The sequence below is a fragment of the Chrysemys picta genome, chromosome 5 (genome assembly GCF_011386835.1).
Source record: "Chrysemys picta bellii isolate R12L10 chromosome 5, ASM1138683v2, whole genome shotgun sequence".
NCBI classification, from domain to species: Eukaryota; Metazoa; Chordata; order Testudines; family Emydidae; genus Chrysemys; species Chrysemys picta.
The window spans coordinates 15,397,254-15,414,221 of NC_088795.1; the positions used below are offsets into that span (position 1 = coordinate 15,397,254).

At 43.9% G+C, this 16,968-nt stretch overlaps 1 protein-coding gene across 1 annotated transcript; it reads left to right on the top strand.

The window, feature by feature from the left end:
- Window positions 1-3,831: 3,831 nt before the first annotated feature.
- Window positions 3,832-15,162, top strand: LOC112060027 (C-X-C motif chemokine 13). The gene is made up of 5 exons (XM_065595998.1): window positions 3,832-3,992; window positions 7,038-7,173; window positions 10,897-10,980; window positions 12,198-14,695; window positions 14,872-15,162. The coding sequence occupies exons 1-4, from the start codon at window positions 3,929-3,931 to the stop codon at window positions 12,229-12,231; spliced, it is 318 nt and encodes a 105-aa protein (XP_065452070.1). The 5' UTR covers window positions 3,832-3,928; the 3' UTR covers window positions 12,232-14,695; window positions 14,872-15,162.
- The last annotated feature ends 1,806 nt before the right edge of the window (window positions 15,163-16,968 follow it).

Sequence of the window (16,968 nt, forward strand, 5' to 3'; positions counted from 1 at the left end):
TGTCCTCTGTGTATATATATCTTCCCACTGTATTTTCCACTACATGCATCCGATGAAGTGGGTTCTAGCCCACGAAAGCTTATGCTCAAATAAATTTGTTAGTCTCTAAGGTGCCACAAGTACTCCTCGTTCTTTTTGCTGATACAGACTAACACGGCTACCACTCTGAAACCATTTACAATACTTGTAGTTGTTCCAATTCCTTCAGCCTCGCCTTAAATGAGAAGGTAAACTAGCCCCCCTCAAATTGTACTCACTAGGTCTTTTCATATGATTTTAAAATCTCTATTTCCCAATGGCACAAGATTATAACTAGTAATAAGCCAAAGACCTTTGGATTCTGATTATAAAGAGCAGCTGGGAACATAAATAATGATAGTAACATCAATGAGATAGAGTGGAGCCATTTAACTCCTTAAGGGACAGACTTTCAAAGCAAAGCACATGTAATTGTATACATCAATTAGGAATGCAGTACTTATAAGTATTTCATGTGTATTTGGCCAAATTGAGTATATAACGAGCTGTGTAAATACCTTGATCAAAATTGGCACTCATGCTTAACCATGTATTTGCAACTGTTGGGTCAGCTTCACTTTGAAAATCTGGTGCTAAAACGTAAGTAGACCGAACAAGTAAGCAGACAGGGTTCAAAAAAGAACTAGATAAATTCCTGGAGGATAGCTCCATCAATGGCTATTAGCCAGGATGGGCAGGGATGGTGTCTCTAGCCTCTGTTTGCCAGACGCTGGAAATGGGCAACAGGGGATGGATCACTTGATGCTTGCCTGTTCTGTTCATTCCCTCTTGGGCACCTGGCATTGGTCACTGTTGGAAGACAGGATACTGGGCTAGATGGACCTTTGGTCTGACCCAGTTTGACTGTTCTTATGTTCTTGTTTTCTCTTACCGTTTAAATTCCTCTTTCCCCACTGATTTTATTATATATACTTAAAATAGACATTGCTCATTTGCGTAATTGTGCTACTTTCCCCCTTCATCTGCTCTTTAGTGCAACCTTTAAAAAGATGGGAAAGTAAAAGGGATTTGTAAATAGGTTATTGTATTATAGAATTTAAAAAATTCCCATTACTTCTCCTGTGTATCATTAAGCAAGCAAGCATGTGTTTAGCATCCAGAAGGTGGAACTCCCCTCGTGTTGCAATACAAACAGGTCACTTTCTGTAGTACAGTATTTAGCCTGGAATGAAAGGGGCAGCTTGTTGCCAAAAAAGAAAAGGATCAGTTCTAACAAATCCCAACATATTCTTTACATGGAGTCATAAGGCTGTCTCTCCCACTCAAAGTGCATGAAGTACCTTAAAAATATCGACTGGTTGAGCTTCACAGCCCAGCTGTAAGTAAAAATTGTCCCTATTTTACAGTATAAGTGACTAGGGATTAGGAAATCCCATAGGTTCTAACTCCCATAGGGCTGCGTGTTAACTGTTAGACAATATTTTTTCTCTCCTCCTACGGCTAAGGAGATTCCATGAGTAGTCAATACATTGGTCATTCACCTCTGGGGTCCTGGATTCAAATCCTGCCTTTGGTCAAAAATGAAGATGAGTTTGCTGCACACATTCTCGTCCTTATGGATTTGTCTACATCATCTAACCATGGAGAGTCTCGTGGCAACCAAGGACCCCAATTCTATTCCCATTGAATTTAATACAAGCTTTGCCACTGAACTCAAAAGGGGGCGGAGTTGGACAGTGCTGCAGCCAGGATCAGGTGTGGGTAGCTCACAGAGCACCTGACTCTAGCCCATTTGTTCCATCAAAATTAATACAAACAGCACTGCCTGGAAAATCTGAAGCAGCTTCACATAAGATTAAATAATAAAAATCAGTAAAATAGGGGCTACTGCACTGGTGGTATGGTTTATATTGAATGCAATGAACCGCTCTCCATTTTTAGCTGCCTCTTCATTTTCAATCTGCCAATAAATTTTGCACTGACAGCACAGAACTGCACCATAAAAATGTTCATGGAGGAAAGCTGGAGATGTAACAGCCGTGTAGGACACAACTGGGACTTTTACAACCGGAGAAGTTGTTGGAGGCAGTTTGAGATAAGCACATTAACTAGACGTTTCTGCCCAAATCCGGCCAAGAGTCAGTAGAAAAACCAAAACTTCTGCCTCAGAAGTAAGTTTCCACTGAGAAACCACACAAGCAAATAATGATAGAGAAATATGGAGTATAAAATAAAGTATTGAATTTGAGTTTACGTAATAAGTCGGGCTTCCTGCTGAGCCACGGCCTGGCTTGCTAGTGATCAGCAGAAGATCATCTGCCCTTGTTCGGGGTTTGCTGATTAAAATGGAGTCTAGTTTCCAAAAAAAGGAAGGGATGGGTCAAAGGAAGCCACAGCTTTCTGAGATTTATTCAGAATGAAGCTCTGATGAAATCCAGGACATACAAACACATGCTAAGTGAGTAAGTACAATAACAGACGTACAGACATCATACATAACAATTGCCAAGGCCCTGGTAACCGCTGCTGAGTAGTCGTATCCCCATTTTACAACTTGGGCTGCCTGCTCGAAGGATAGTCGCTGTTACTGGTTATTTCTGAATCTGTCCATCAGAATTTTAAGCAGCAAAGCCTCTTTTTCCAGATCCAATCTCTGTGGCTGGCTATTCGCAGCCTATCCTTATGCTCTTGCATCTGTAGCCATTTTGCAAGCTGCAGGCCGTCCCTCCTCAGTCTCCCCTGTAACCCACTAGTGAGTTCTTCTCGCGCCTTCTTCCTCCACAGCTTGTCAGCGGGCTCCAGCGCTGACCCCTCTTGTTCCGCTTCCATGGAGTACAATGGTGGAAGCACCGAGACGGAACTTCCCCAGTACAGGACTTTTCTGCATCTGTAGGAGGCCAGCAGATGGCAAAGAGGAAGGGAATTAGAGTGCAGCTGGAATGCACAGAGTTCCCTTCTATCATATCATATCTGCGCAGCCACCATGTGCCCAGACACTCGACACAGAACTTCTGTGGTTCAACTACCTTTAAGCACTTTTAGCACCTTTCCGCATGTGAACAGTCCCAGGATTGAGGCCTAATTCTCTTCCGTCTTATCTGGTTCACTGCACCATGCTAGCTCCCTCACAGTAAAAATTACACCTAATTCCTGTGACAAAGTCAGGCCGGGCAGCTGCAGGAGGGTCTGGGAAAACAGGTATGTTAGCCCTAGAATGCTAAAGGCCCTTTTTCCGACGAGCTGGGAAGGGGTTACTTCAGGTCAATTAGGGACACCTGAGTCCAATTAAGGGCTGCCTGACACCTATTAAAACCTCTCGGTGAGGGGTGGGAAGTTGGAGGTAGCAGGGAGATAGGTTTCTCCAGTGTGAGAGACTGCGCTCCTCCCCATAGGGGAGACACCTAAACCCAGTGCCTGTTTAGGGGAAGGACTGACACCGTGGGGCCAGTGACAGGACAACATCTGCCCCAGTGAGGGGGGCCAGGGAAAGGTAATAGACTTGTTTCCCTTTGTTTGGCAGAGAAGCACTCCTCAGGCCTGCCCCGAGGCCTACCGGGCAGGCTCTGAGAAACAAACCCCGAAGCGGGAAGACAGACACGCTCCGGAGTGGGGCTGATTTACCCCAGGCCATGTCCCTGCCAGAAGAGGGAGCGCTAGGTCCAGCAAGGCAGAAGGGGTGCCATGCCACATTCCCAATTGCAAATTTGCATATGTTCTTGTGGTACTCTAACCCCTAACACCCACCACATTTGGCTCTTAAGAGGAAGGAATGAGAGAAGTCCAGGCAAGACACTTTAAAAAAAACAAACCATGAGAAGAAATTGTTTCCGTATATTACAGGACTCTGAATAGAAAATTCCATTGTGAAGGCTAATCTGCAAGTTCCCCTTTTTGGAGGGAAATAAAAAGAAGAGTCATTCAAGCTGCGTTCAGTCTAACAGAGGCCAAGATGAAGAACCTGGCTGTAGTCCTGGCAATAGCCCTGATTGTAACTGACCTCACTACCCTGACTGGTGAGTAACTTTTCCTACTAGAACTTCACGCTCTTGTATAATTGGCTTTTAAAAGGATGTAATTTTCACCATGAACCGGTCAATAAGCCCTATAAGCTATGCCTCTCCTTTTGGCTTAGGTGCTATTCCTACCCCTCGATTAGTAAGGCCCTGATTCTGAAAGTTGAACTGTGCAGGCAGATTCTCATACCCATGCACAGATCCGGAGAGTGCCACCTTGCCCCACCATGGACAGCTCCATTTCGGTGCCTGGGGGTATGCAAGACTGGAGCCTATACTTGTATTGCTTTTTACATTACATTGTGTTATAATGGAATACCCAAACCAGTAAATAGGACCATCTACACACACATACTATTTATAGTACTTTATAGTCCAAACCCATGTACAGTACTCCCTATTTTGCTTTTCTCCTTATAACATCCAAAATAAGACATATTTGAAAATATTAATGCAACACTGCAAATGAGACAGAACAGGCTGTATTTTTTAATTAACCCATTTTAAATGTTAGTTACAATGAAACTATATTTTGACATAAATGATGTAACTGGGAAAAGGGCTTGTGATTTCTCATATGGGGAGTAAATTAATATTTCTCTCTCATGCCTCTTACAGTAATTCTCCCTCTCTACAACTCTAGGCAGGGAGAGATTATTGGTTCATTTTGGTTCACCAGTACTACCACACCTTTTTTACCCTCTTAATTGGGTAAAATGAGATTAAGTATGTTCCACCCAGTCCCTGTAAAATTCCACAATTCTATTTCTGATCAAATTTTTTGTTAGTGACTTTGAATAAGAAACTTAATATGACAATTTATTAATTACATGCAGCAGTCTTGGAGTCAGCTGCAAACTCCTATCATTTTACTGGTGAAACAGACGTCAAAGCATTCAGTTTTAATATCTACAGTATAGCATCACCACAGAAACTGTGGTCTTCGATGTTTGGTTTTCTTACCTGGAACTCTAAGAGTTAGGACTTGATACCTGCTACTACTGAAGCCAATTGGAGTTTTGCCATTGAGTCCTATGTGAGCAGGATTGGGCCTGTAATGATATTGGAAAAATTAACCTACTGCATGCTAAGCAGGGGTAATATCAAGAAAATATCAAGGCATCAGTAATATTGACCCTGATCCTGCAAAAACTTACACATGCCTATCTTTATGCACTGCAAGTAGTAGACTTCATTGAAGTCAATGGCACTGCTAACAATATTTTAAGTTAAGCATGTGTATGTACCTTTGCGGGACTGGCACTGTCAATACTTTAAATCCCCAAATGCTGACTCCCCCGGACCCCACTTCTCCTTTCTTGCAGTTGTCTTTTACATTCGGTCACTTCACTGCAATAACATTGCAAAAGGAATTATTACTGTCACAATTATTCTTTTATTATACTTTTTAAAGTACCAATCACTTGTTTTGTACATAATGGTAGAACTAATGGGCTGTGTAAAACATTGGGTAAAGTTTCCGAAGTGCCTATATTCAAAAGTGACTTAAGTACTTGAGAGACTAGTTCCCACTGAGTTTCATCTCCTAATTGCCTGCTTCGTTAAAAATGGGCCTTAGCTTCTAAAATAAAAACCCTTATTACTGAAACTAAAATAAATATTTAAAGTAATATTACATGGACGGTTATTATGTCTTGGTTAAACTTAACACAATTTAACTCAAACATGGAAAAGACTATTATAGCAAAACCAATGATTTTTTTGGCTGAACCAAAAGGCAAACATTTTCATTATAAAAAACATCCAACTCACTAGAACAGAAGGAAAAAGTTGGAGCTTGTTTATTTTGGGGAGAGCAGGATAATGGGTAAAACTTTCAGAAGCGGCTTCAGCACTTAGAAAACTAGTTTCCACTTAAATAGGTCTGGTCTATACTTAAAATTTAGATCAACCTAGCTACATCACACGGGGTGTGAAAAGCTCACACTCCTGAATGCCATGATTATGGCAATCTAACGCCCAATGAGATGGTGCCAGGACAATGGAAATGTGTCTGTTGACCTTTCTACTGCCGTTCACAGAGATGACATTGACAGAAAACCCCTTCTGTCAACGGAGGAAGCATCTACGCTACGGCACGACACCACATAATGGTGCACTGCAGCTGCAGTGTAGACATGCCTTTAGGCTCCACATTTCAGCGTCTATCTCCAATTTTAACCTTCTTCCAAACTAGTTACCTCCAAAGATATCTCAGTTCTGTAATTACAGTACAGTGTAATATACAGGCTTGCAGAAAACCTTCACTGCTTCCTCCACCTTTTAAGGTCTTTGTCCCCAGTCCTGTAAGTTACTCCCTGCAGGTGGACTCCTGTACCCACATGGAGTAACTCACAGGATGAGGGCATTTGTTTATCTACATCTGAACTTAACAGGTCTGATCCTGAAACTGATTGCACGTGGGTCAGCTAATGTTCCTCTGTGGAACCCCACTGATGTCCATGGAGTGCCATGCGACCCAGCATCCCTCCACAAAGCCCTGTAATGGGCATAGAATAAATGTATTATTCCATGGGCACAAAATAAATGTATTATTAATTACTTGTCCTATGGTAGAGTCTAGAAGTCAGGGCACCAAAGTGCTAGGCACTGTACAAGCAAAGATCTAGATTATGAACTCTTCAGGGCAGGGACTAAGTTTAAGACTGTAGACAACAGATAAATACAAACCAACCGGCGGCATAAGGAAATGATACTATTGAGCATGATAAACGGCGCTCATAGCATACGAGTTGCCTAAACATTGTCAAGTGTTCTGCGGGTATCACAAAAGAGAGGGAGAGAGTTTGAAGGAGGACAACAAAATACCCTTAACTCCCATCCCGCTTTCCCTCACACGGCTATGGCTCATAATCAAAAAGACAGTGCTGTAAATTCAACGGTTATTTTCATTAGTGTTTATTCGTTTTGAGGCTAGGTTATTTTTGATGTGCTCTCCGTAGTAGCTTAGAATGGGTTTGGGCCTTTGCAATTTTTGGCTAACAGAGACAAAAAGATGATTTTGTTCATCACTTCCTGTTGCAGGCCTACCTCTGGAAAGCCTTCTAACCAACCAGAGATGCAGATGCCGCAAGCAAACCTCAGATGTCATCAGTGCTTGGAAGATTAGTTTTATTGAGGTGATTCCTCGGGGGATTCAGTGTAGAAGGAAGGAGATTATGTAAGTGGGAACGCCAATGACCCTCAATTTATGCAATTTCTTTTGGCATTCATTCACTGAGTAGTTTGTGTGATCAGTTTTCTATCCAGGGGTTGTTTATACATGTCCTGCCTCAGCTCTTGAGATCCTGCCAGACCTCTTGTAGATTAATTGTAACAGATTCCACTGAATCAGAGACCTCCATGCAAAAAGAGGCAAGAATTGCCCCTAGCCAGGATGTGAAATGCCTCTATTCACTTTAATGGGGTGTGACCTCTGAATCCTCACTGGCCTCCTCTAAACTAAGGAAAGGTGCATTTTAAAACGTGTTGGGTTTTGTTTCTGTGACAGCTGCCATCTTGGCCAACATACCAGATACTGAACTGGGAAGCTCCAGAACTAAACACATGAGTCTGTACAGCATGAGTTAAAATGCCAGATTATGTAGCTAGGGGCCATAATGAACTCGCACTGAGCACGGGGTTACATCTACACACACAAATTGCACTGGTTTCACTAAGATAGTGATTGATTCAACTGATTTAGCTGAATCCTGTGCAAGTCCATGTGTACATTTACAAGACACACTTATAAGCGATTTAAAACTGGTTATATCAGTATGACTTACCTGTCAATTGACTGAGGTAAGTTAAACTGACAAGAGCCATGTTTACATCAAGTTCACACCTTATCCACAGAGGGGTTTGCATCAGTTTAAAGTCACCTTTGAAATGCAAAACCCCCAGCACCTATCCACCCCCAAAAGGCAAGCCCACCGCAACCCCAACCCCAAACCACAAGGCAACTCCACAACCACTCCCCCTCCCCCCCACCTATACTCACTCTTGTGACTCAAATCCTCTCTCACACACATGCGCCGTGCACTTGCGCGTTGGTGGGCAAACAGCTGTTGTATTTCAGCAGGTTTGATCTGTTATCTCAAAGTGCGGAAGTGGGGACACTGCAGCATTTTTAGCTGGCCACAGAAACTTTTCTCATTCGATAGCCCAGTGCATTGTGGTGATGATGCAGATCTTTAGACCCATATTAAAAAAAACAAACAAAAAACCCAGCAGATTAATTTATTTTTCTGGCAACTGTCAAATCCATTTAAAAAACAGCCAGGCGGGTCAAATAACCAACCTCCGCCCTGTGCTCAGGGGACCTAGGGCCCAGCTCCGTAGCTCAGGGGGTGAGGTAACCCTAAATCGCATATTTAGTTAAACTGGGACAGTGTGGGCCTGGTACACCCTTGAAAATTGTAACAGATATAGCGATTTCAGTTAAGGGGTGTGATTTTGTTTTTTTTAAACTGAAATAGTTTTACCAGTACAAGCCCTAGTATGCGTCAGCCATACCAGTATAAAGGTGCCTCAGACCAGTATGGGCTATTCCCCTTCCTTGTACAGGAATAGCTATACCAGTATTAAGCACCTCTACACCAGTATAACCCACCTGGGCAGGTTGTACTTTAACTCTGACTACACAAGTAAAGCTGCACAATTTCGTAGACAAGGCCTCAGTGTGTAAGGGCAGGCTTTAGCTACCAAGCTTCAATGAAGTGCTATTTCAAAACATTTTAGCAGTGAGAGCAGACCCTTAAGAAGAGAGGAGAGCCCAGAGTTGAAGATAACCAGCTAACTTTTTTTTTTTTTTAATTAAGAGCACTTAATTAAAACGTGTTAGCTGCCACACAAGGAACCCACAGATGCTTTTTCCTAGTCTAGAAAAGGTCTGTGTCTCAGGGCTTGCCTACACAAGAAATGTTTCCAGTTAGATCAGAGTAGTTAAACCTCTATAGCCATACTGGTATAACGCCCTGCACAGACACTTTTAATCCAGAATAAGAGTAGCTTTCTCCAATTTAGTTTGAACTCCTTCCAAAGTGACATAAAGTAAACCAAAAAAAGCCGCTCCTATTCCAATTAGAATGTCCATGCGGGGAGTTATACCAGTAAAACGTTTAATGTTTTAAATTCACATTTTAGCTTAGAGTGGTATACATGTCCAGTGTAGACAAGCCCTGGCGCAAACCTCTCTGTGGACACTCTGTTCACTTGATGTAAACATGGCTCTTGTCAGTTTAATTTAGGCCGTATCTGCACTCAGGAATAGCCCTGTCTGAGCATGCAGGATACCTGCACCTGTGCTCACCCCTTAATGTTTGTGGCCCCATTGGAACTCAACTTAATTAGTTGCCAGTTAATTCAAGTTAGCTCGCACCTTTGTAAATGCTAATTTAGACACTGTCACCCCCACACCACCTGGGTGTGGTGTTCTGTCCTATTTAGTGGTCCGAGACCACTTAAATGGAGAGATAAAATGAGTCTGTTCTATGCCTCAGCTACCAGCCAGTAACTTTTAGCTCATGCTGTAGAGGCTCATGCACTAAGCTCCAGAGGTCCCCGGTTCGATCCTGACCACTGACAACAGCGGGGTCTGTCAGCATTACAACTGCACAGATTTTTGAGGCTTACTGTAGGGCTCTGCCTGGGGTACATCACAACTGTGTGTGTCCTGGAACAAACATTTGCAAAGAGTATCTAAACTGGCATTTACAGAGGAGTTGGCTCAATTGGTTCATTGCCAATTGTTACTTGAGTTACAACACAGCCATAAACTCCTCTCTATACCTACCCTAAGTGTAAACTTAGAGACTAACAAATTTATTAGAGCATAAGCTTTCGTGGACTACAGCCCACTTCTTCGGATGCGAAGTGGGCTGTAGTCCACGAAAGCTTATGCTCTAATAAATTTGTTAGTCTCTAAGGTGCCACAAGTACTCCTGTTCTTTTTGTGGATACAGACTAACACGGCTGCTACTCTGAAATCTACATCTGCAAGTGTAGCCATGCCCTTAGGCTATATCTTCACTGCAGAGTGAGCTGGGATGTAAGCAACCACAGTGCAAAGTCACACCAAAATGTACTATGTCCTCACCATGGGTTTTGTGCTACAGTAAGAACAACGTTGTTTGAGCTGCTCTAGGAATCTTTCCCAATGAATTGTGGGAGAACTTGTCTGTCCTTCTGAGCACCCAGGGATAATTGAGAGAAGGCATTTAGGACTATCAACACTTGAGTGGTTTAGCCTGCACCTTGGCTGCAAAGTGGGTGTGTTACCGGCCTGAGTGAAAGCAACACCTGAGATTTAACCCACACCCCCAGCCGTGCCAGCTAGCCTGGGTTTAGAGCACCACTATCAAACCAGGGTCAGAGCTTTGTGTGTGGACAGCAGGAGGGTTGGGGCAGCACCCATGTCAGAACCCAAGTTAGCTCTGAGTGAAGACATGCCCTTGGGGTCAGCACCGGTGCACTATACTGAATGCTGAAATTGCCAGTTCCACACAGCCAAACCCAGCTCCCACTTGAACACTGCAGAATTACTCTTCTGCAATGGCGGATTAGCCACTGGGCCAATGGGACCCGTGCTCAGGGGCCCCAGCCAATTGGGTGGTCCTGGAAAAATGCGTGCCCCCGCACCCTGACCTGCTTCGCTGGCGTTCCTGTGCTGGGGAGTGGGGGAAGCCCCCATGCTCTGACCCCGCTCCCCAGCAGGAGTGCCAGGCGGAGTGGAGGATGAGGTGGCTGCAGGCTAAAAGGGTGGGGAGGGGCCCCCACTTGATCTGGCCACGGCCCCACAGAACTGTAATCTGCCTCGGCTCTTCTCGCTAGGTGACCTCCTGGAAGATTTCCCAAGGGTTGATATTATGAGAAGCTAAAATGACCCCATTATATTTCACAGACTTACCCTGAAGAGTAAACAGAGAGCCTGCGTGCATCCCAATGCACCGTGGATCCAGATATTGCTTCATAAGCTGACGCAGAGGTACTGTATATGTGTTAGCTAATCGCCACCTGTGGGTGGGCACCTCAGGGGTGAAAGTAACTTAAAGGACTTACCGGTACGCCGGAGTCCTGAGCGGGGCATGGCCTCAACCGGAAGAGGCGGGGCCTTTCAAGATTTAAAGGCCCTGGGGCTCTGGCTGTGGCTGGGAGCCCCAGGGCCTTTAAATCATCCTGGAGCTACCAGCTGCAGAGGCGGCTGGGAGCCCCGGGACTCAGGGGCGAATTAAAGGGCCCAGGGCTCCAGCCACCGTGGTGCTCCAGGCCTTTTAAATCACCGCGAGAGCCCTGCCGCCGCTATACTGGGGCGGCAGGGCTCCGGAGGCGATTTAAAGGGCCTGGTGCTCCTGCCACTGCGGGGAGCCTTGGGCCCTATAAATCGCTTCTGGAGCTCTGGCAGCGCTTTAAAGGGCCTGGGGCTCCCCGCAGGGGCTGGAGCCCTGGGCCCTTTAAATCACTGCCGGAGAAGTTGGTCCAGTCCGGCACGGTGTACCAGCTCTTGCCGGTACCCCGTACCGTACCGTACCAGCTTACTTTCACCTCTGGGGCACCTTGAGAAAGAGATGCAAGTATACACAGCAAAATAGTTTTTTTTCTGGCTCACCAGTTCAAACTGAAAAACAGCCAGGGGTCTAAAGAAGAGAAAGAGGAGTCTAATCATACGCAAGTCTTTTTTGCTGCCACTCAACAGTCAGAAGAATCTAGCAATGTGTTATATTCTGCAACTTCAAATTCCTTCCCCCTACAGAGACCAGCCCCTAATGCTATTGTGAACCATTAAACAGCTGCTACATTCTACACTTGAGGGAGCAGTATTTCAGTGAGGGATTTACTGTGTGTAAAGCACTTTGCGGGGGGGATGAGAAATATCATTATGTAAATACTAGGCATCGACCAACAGAAAAGATTCATTTCAGAAAAGCTTGGAAATGATGGTGCAAGACGTTTCTTTCCCTAACGTCTATGCATCAGAAACAGTCACCTGGATAATTAATTTAAATTAGACCATCTCATAACTAGCGTTCAAACATCACAAGCACCACAGTGATAGGAACAGAGCATGAACAGCCCTCAGTTCACACACACTATAAATTGCCATTTGTAGTTTGCAGTAATTGACTTCTGGTTTGGATCATTTTAAGTAACTAAAAATATTTGCTACCTTCTTTAAAAAAACAACTTTTTTCTCTCTCGATACAGTAACAGCGTCAGTGCAGTGCAATTCTTTGACTGATTTTTCCCAGCAAAGGAAACCGACGAGATGCAGGCTTACTAATGGACTGAAATTCCTTTCCTGGAAAGCAACGATTCACCGATTTCCCAACTACTATTATTACTTTGTTATACTATTTTTTACTCTACTAAGCATGTTTAAGGGCTGCAGTTTGAAAAATCTATAGTTACTTGTGGTTGCCCTCATCAACCTCAGGGGAAAGAGTATGGATTTGTGCCTATTTTGATTGGAACAGTAAGCATGAACTCTGCCTTGTGAATGCTTAATATTTCTACTGAGACAAATACTGTGAAGAGCTTAGCTCCAAATATGTTGTGGAGAGGATTCAAGTGGACCCTCCCTATTCCTGCAGAAGTTAACTATGAAATAATTAGTAAGTGTACCACTGTACCCTATATCACAGGGTAAAACTCATCTTCTTCAGCTGTCAGTAAAAGTGCATCGCTTCCCTCCTGCTAGCTCTCACCCTGGTACTTGGCACCTCCTTTCAAGCGCTCTATAACTCTGTCCCCCCGACCGCCTCTAATTATAGACCCTCAACTCCACCAGTGCTTCCACCCATTTGTCAATGTCTTGAACAACTGCCTCCGTGTCATCTTCCACATGGCCCCCTAAGCATGGTATGACCTCTGAGAGTCCATCTGCAAGGCTGTAAGGATAAGGCCTTTGTAGCCATATTGCAAGGCCCAAGGCCTTCATCTGCAGTCAGGTTAAAAGAACAGCAGCCGTTAGCGGAGAAGCAGGAAGTCACATCCTTACAGTCCATCTAAATTACATTAAAACAATGTAATATCGGCTGTTAAGAAGGAGACCCCGTCCTAATGGCCCCCACTATCACCAGATAAAGAAACCGATCTTAAGATGGTTAAAGAAAACTTAGTTCGACAGCCTTATCAATAGCGGTGGTTGTGAAATCCTCATTTCTTTATTGTTTTGTCATTATGGTCCCCGTTTCCCTATTGTCTGTCTGTCTGATCTCTGTCCGGTTCTTTAATTGTTTGTCTGTTACATCATTAATTTTGCTAGGTGTAAATTAATTAAGGTGGTGGGGTAGGATTGGTTAGAGAATTTCGGTAGGATTGGGTAGTTAAATTTTAGTTAAATAATTGGCTAAGGTCTAGCTCAGCAGGGCTCAAGTTTCACTATATAAACTGGCTCCAAAAGAAAGTTCTTTGGGAACAAACTCCAGGACACAGCGCCAAGAACAGAGCTGCCAAACTTCAACACTCTGCCAATGACACCGTGCAGAAACTGGAATTCCCCCAGATGGACCTGATCCTGACTGGCCATCAAGTTCATCTGCCTGATTGGGAGTGATGAGCACTGTACGTGTAGTGTGGGCAGTCTGGTTTTGGTGCTTGTTCATAAATAGAGGATAAGGATATTACCATATAAGGCTTTTTCACTGGTAAAAGGTCCTGCAAACCCGCAGAAAATTACACCCTGAGCCCAAGGAATTGGGTGAGGGTGGGTACTTAAAATGACAGGGTTATGCCTGAGCCCTAGGAACGGGGTAAGGGTGGGTACCCTAGAGTGTGTGAGTAACAGAGAATTTTGTGCAGGTAACGGGCCCTAGCCTCTCTGCTTTTCAGTCCACAAAATGAAAAGGACAGGGGCTATGCCTTCTTGTAGGTCTAGAAAGAGCCTAATGTATTGAAGCCACTACCACAAACAATGGAGTATTGAGAGTCTTATTAAAGCTGTCACCCTGACCCACTTGCGTGTTAGTAAATTTCCACAACAGAGCCCATTTTTCCAGACAACATAATTTGACTGTGTAAAACTTCTTCGTGTAGCAAACCCCTCTTCCACATCCCTCATGTATGTTTCTGGTCTTTTCTGGCTTACATGTAAATTAGTTACCTAAGTACAGGACACAGCAGGGTAGAAGAGAAACCTAGGAGGCACCTCCTCTGATTGATCGTTGATCCTTGTCTGTGGACCAGGAACTTTAGTTTCACCTGTGGGTTTAGTGGGGCAGGACTACTACCCTAGGCCAAGGATTCTCCCACTTTTCATTTTGTGGACCACCTCATGTGGACCAATGGCCCCTTTTCCCCCACAAGTTGGTTCTGAGAAGGTCCTTTGGTGCCCAGCCAAGGAGGACTCCATGAATCACGTCTGTGAGGCCCTGTTCTTAAGGAATAAATATCTGGTCGAGTGTTACTCCCTCGCTTGCTCATACATGCCAGATGGCAGCAAGAGGCTTTATTAAAAGGTAACATGCTTCATGGAGTAACTCTCTGCTTTGCCCCATTGCAAGTTTGATCTCTCATTATTAGTTCTCTGATTTACAGCAGGTTCCAACCTAGATCCCCATTGTGCTAAGTGTGGTACAAAACACATAGTGAGACACAGTCCCTGTGTGCCCCAAACAGTTTACCAGACAGAGGCACAGAGAGGGGAAGTCACACTGCTGGTCAGTGGCAGCATAGAGAACAGAACCAGGTGTCCTGACTCTAGGGTGACCAGACAGCAAGTGTGAAAAATCGGGACAGGGAGTGGGGGGTAATAGGAACCTATATGTGAAAAATCGGGACAGGGAGTGGGGGGTAATAGGAACCTATATAAGAAAAAGACCCAAAAATCGGGACTGTCCCTATAAAATCGGGACATCTGGTCACCCTACCTGACTCCCAGTCCCCGCAGCCAATCCACGTTCTCGCTCCTGTGAATATTTATGTTCCATTCACTGCTATGCTATCTGAGCCACCTATCTGGGTAAGCAGAAACATATTTAAGACTCTGATCTGGATCAGTGCATTTCGCCTCACAAAATTCATTTGTGGTGTACAGACTGCTATGCGATTCCAGCTCTGCTGTTACCAGATACAAAACTAGACTGGCTTCTCTTTTCTCGGGGTTGCCATTTCTGTTCTGACTGCACTTTAATTGTCCTGTACATCATGCAATAAAATCATTTATGCAGTTGGTGGTTTCAGATTTGAGAATTGGTTCCACTCGGATTTCAAATGAAAACTTTGTTTTCTTCAAACATGCCGGTGAAGTTTCATTAGGTAAAATTGTCTAAGGCAGCCACCTCATTCCAATGCAATTATTACTCCATAAGATATAGTTCTACATAAAAGCTCCCTATTTTATGAAAACAGCTGGGTACATGTTCCTGCAAACTGCATATTCCTTCCTTCCTCCCTCCCATTCAGAGAAAGTTTGTATTAAATCCTTTAGCCATTACCCTGCACAGCTGTATGCAGTAAATAAACCTAGTCCTACAGTTTTCTGAGGCCTAATCAAGCAGCTCTACATTTAATTAAGTCCTCTTTTCAAATGTTTTTTCCATTCATAGCTCAAAAGTGACCTACCACAAAAACTTTAATGTATGTTTTAAACACTCAGTCTTCACGGAGAACAACCATTAGGCTTCTATGTTAATTATTTCTCTTTTCTCCCCTTAAAAAGAGGACAACACCACAGGTTATTCTGTGGTTTTAAAGGAAATAGGTACAGAACTTGGCCAAGATTTAAAAAAATATATTTTGGGTATGTAACCTGAGACTCTTTAAAGGGGTCTGATTTTCAACAAGTGCTGCGCTCTGTGAAGAAAATCAGACCCTTTTAATATGTCTCAACTTGAGCACCTAAAATCACCCATCACTTTTGAAAACCTTGACCAAGAGCTGGACTTGCCGCTATCCCAAGCCTTTGGCTGTTCAAGCTGTTGTCCCTTGTAGCTGGTATCTTAGACTTTCCCATCCTTTGGTCTAAGGTGGCAGGAAATGCCACAGTCTTCACTTTCTAGTTACTCCCCTCTGATCCCTGCTTTTTATAAGAGCTCACCCAGTAGCCCTGCTGCCAGGAAAGTACAATTAGGCAGGCCAAAAAAAAAAAAAAAACAACCTTGAAGAGCAACTAACAAAAGACTCAAAAACCAACAGCCCCCCCCCCCCCCCCCCAAAAAAAATTAAGTACATCAGAAGTAGGAAGTCTGAAAAACAACCAGTGGGACAACTGAGGTGCTAAAGGAGCACTCAAGGAAGACAAGGCTATTGTGATGAATTCTTTTCATTGGTCTTCACTGCAAGGGACATTCACACCTGAGCCATTCTTTTTAGGTGACAAATCTAAGGAACTGTCCCGGATTGAGGTGTTTCTAGAGGTGGTTTTGGAACAGATTGATAAATTAAACAGTAATAAGTCACCAGAAACAGATGGTATTCACCCAAGAGTTCCGAAGGAACTCAAATGTGAAATTGCAGAACTACTAACTGTGGTATGTAACCTATCACTTAAATCGGCCTCTATCAGATGACTGGAGGATAGCTAATGTGACTCCAGTTTTTAACAAGTGTTCCAGAGGTGATCCTCGCAAATACAGGCCGGTAAGCATAACTTCAGTAGCAGGCAAATTGGTTGAAACTATAGTAAAGAACAGAATTATCAAACACATAGATGAACACGGTATGTTAGGGAAGAGTCAACACAGCTTTTGTAAAGGGAAATCATGCCTCACCAATCTATTATAATTCTCTGAAGGGAGGTCAAAAAGCATTTGGAGAAGGATGATCTGGGGATCTAGTGTACTTGGACTTTCAGAAAGCCTTTGACAAGGGCCTTCACCAATGCTCTTAAGTAAACTAAGAAGTCATGGGATAAGAGGGAAGGTCCTCTCATGGATCAGTAACTGGTTAAATGACAGGAAACAAAAGGTAGGAATAAATGGTCAGTTTTCAGAATGGAGAGACAAACCAGAGCATCCTCAAGGATCTGTAGTGGGAC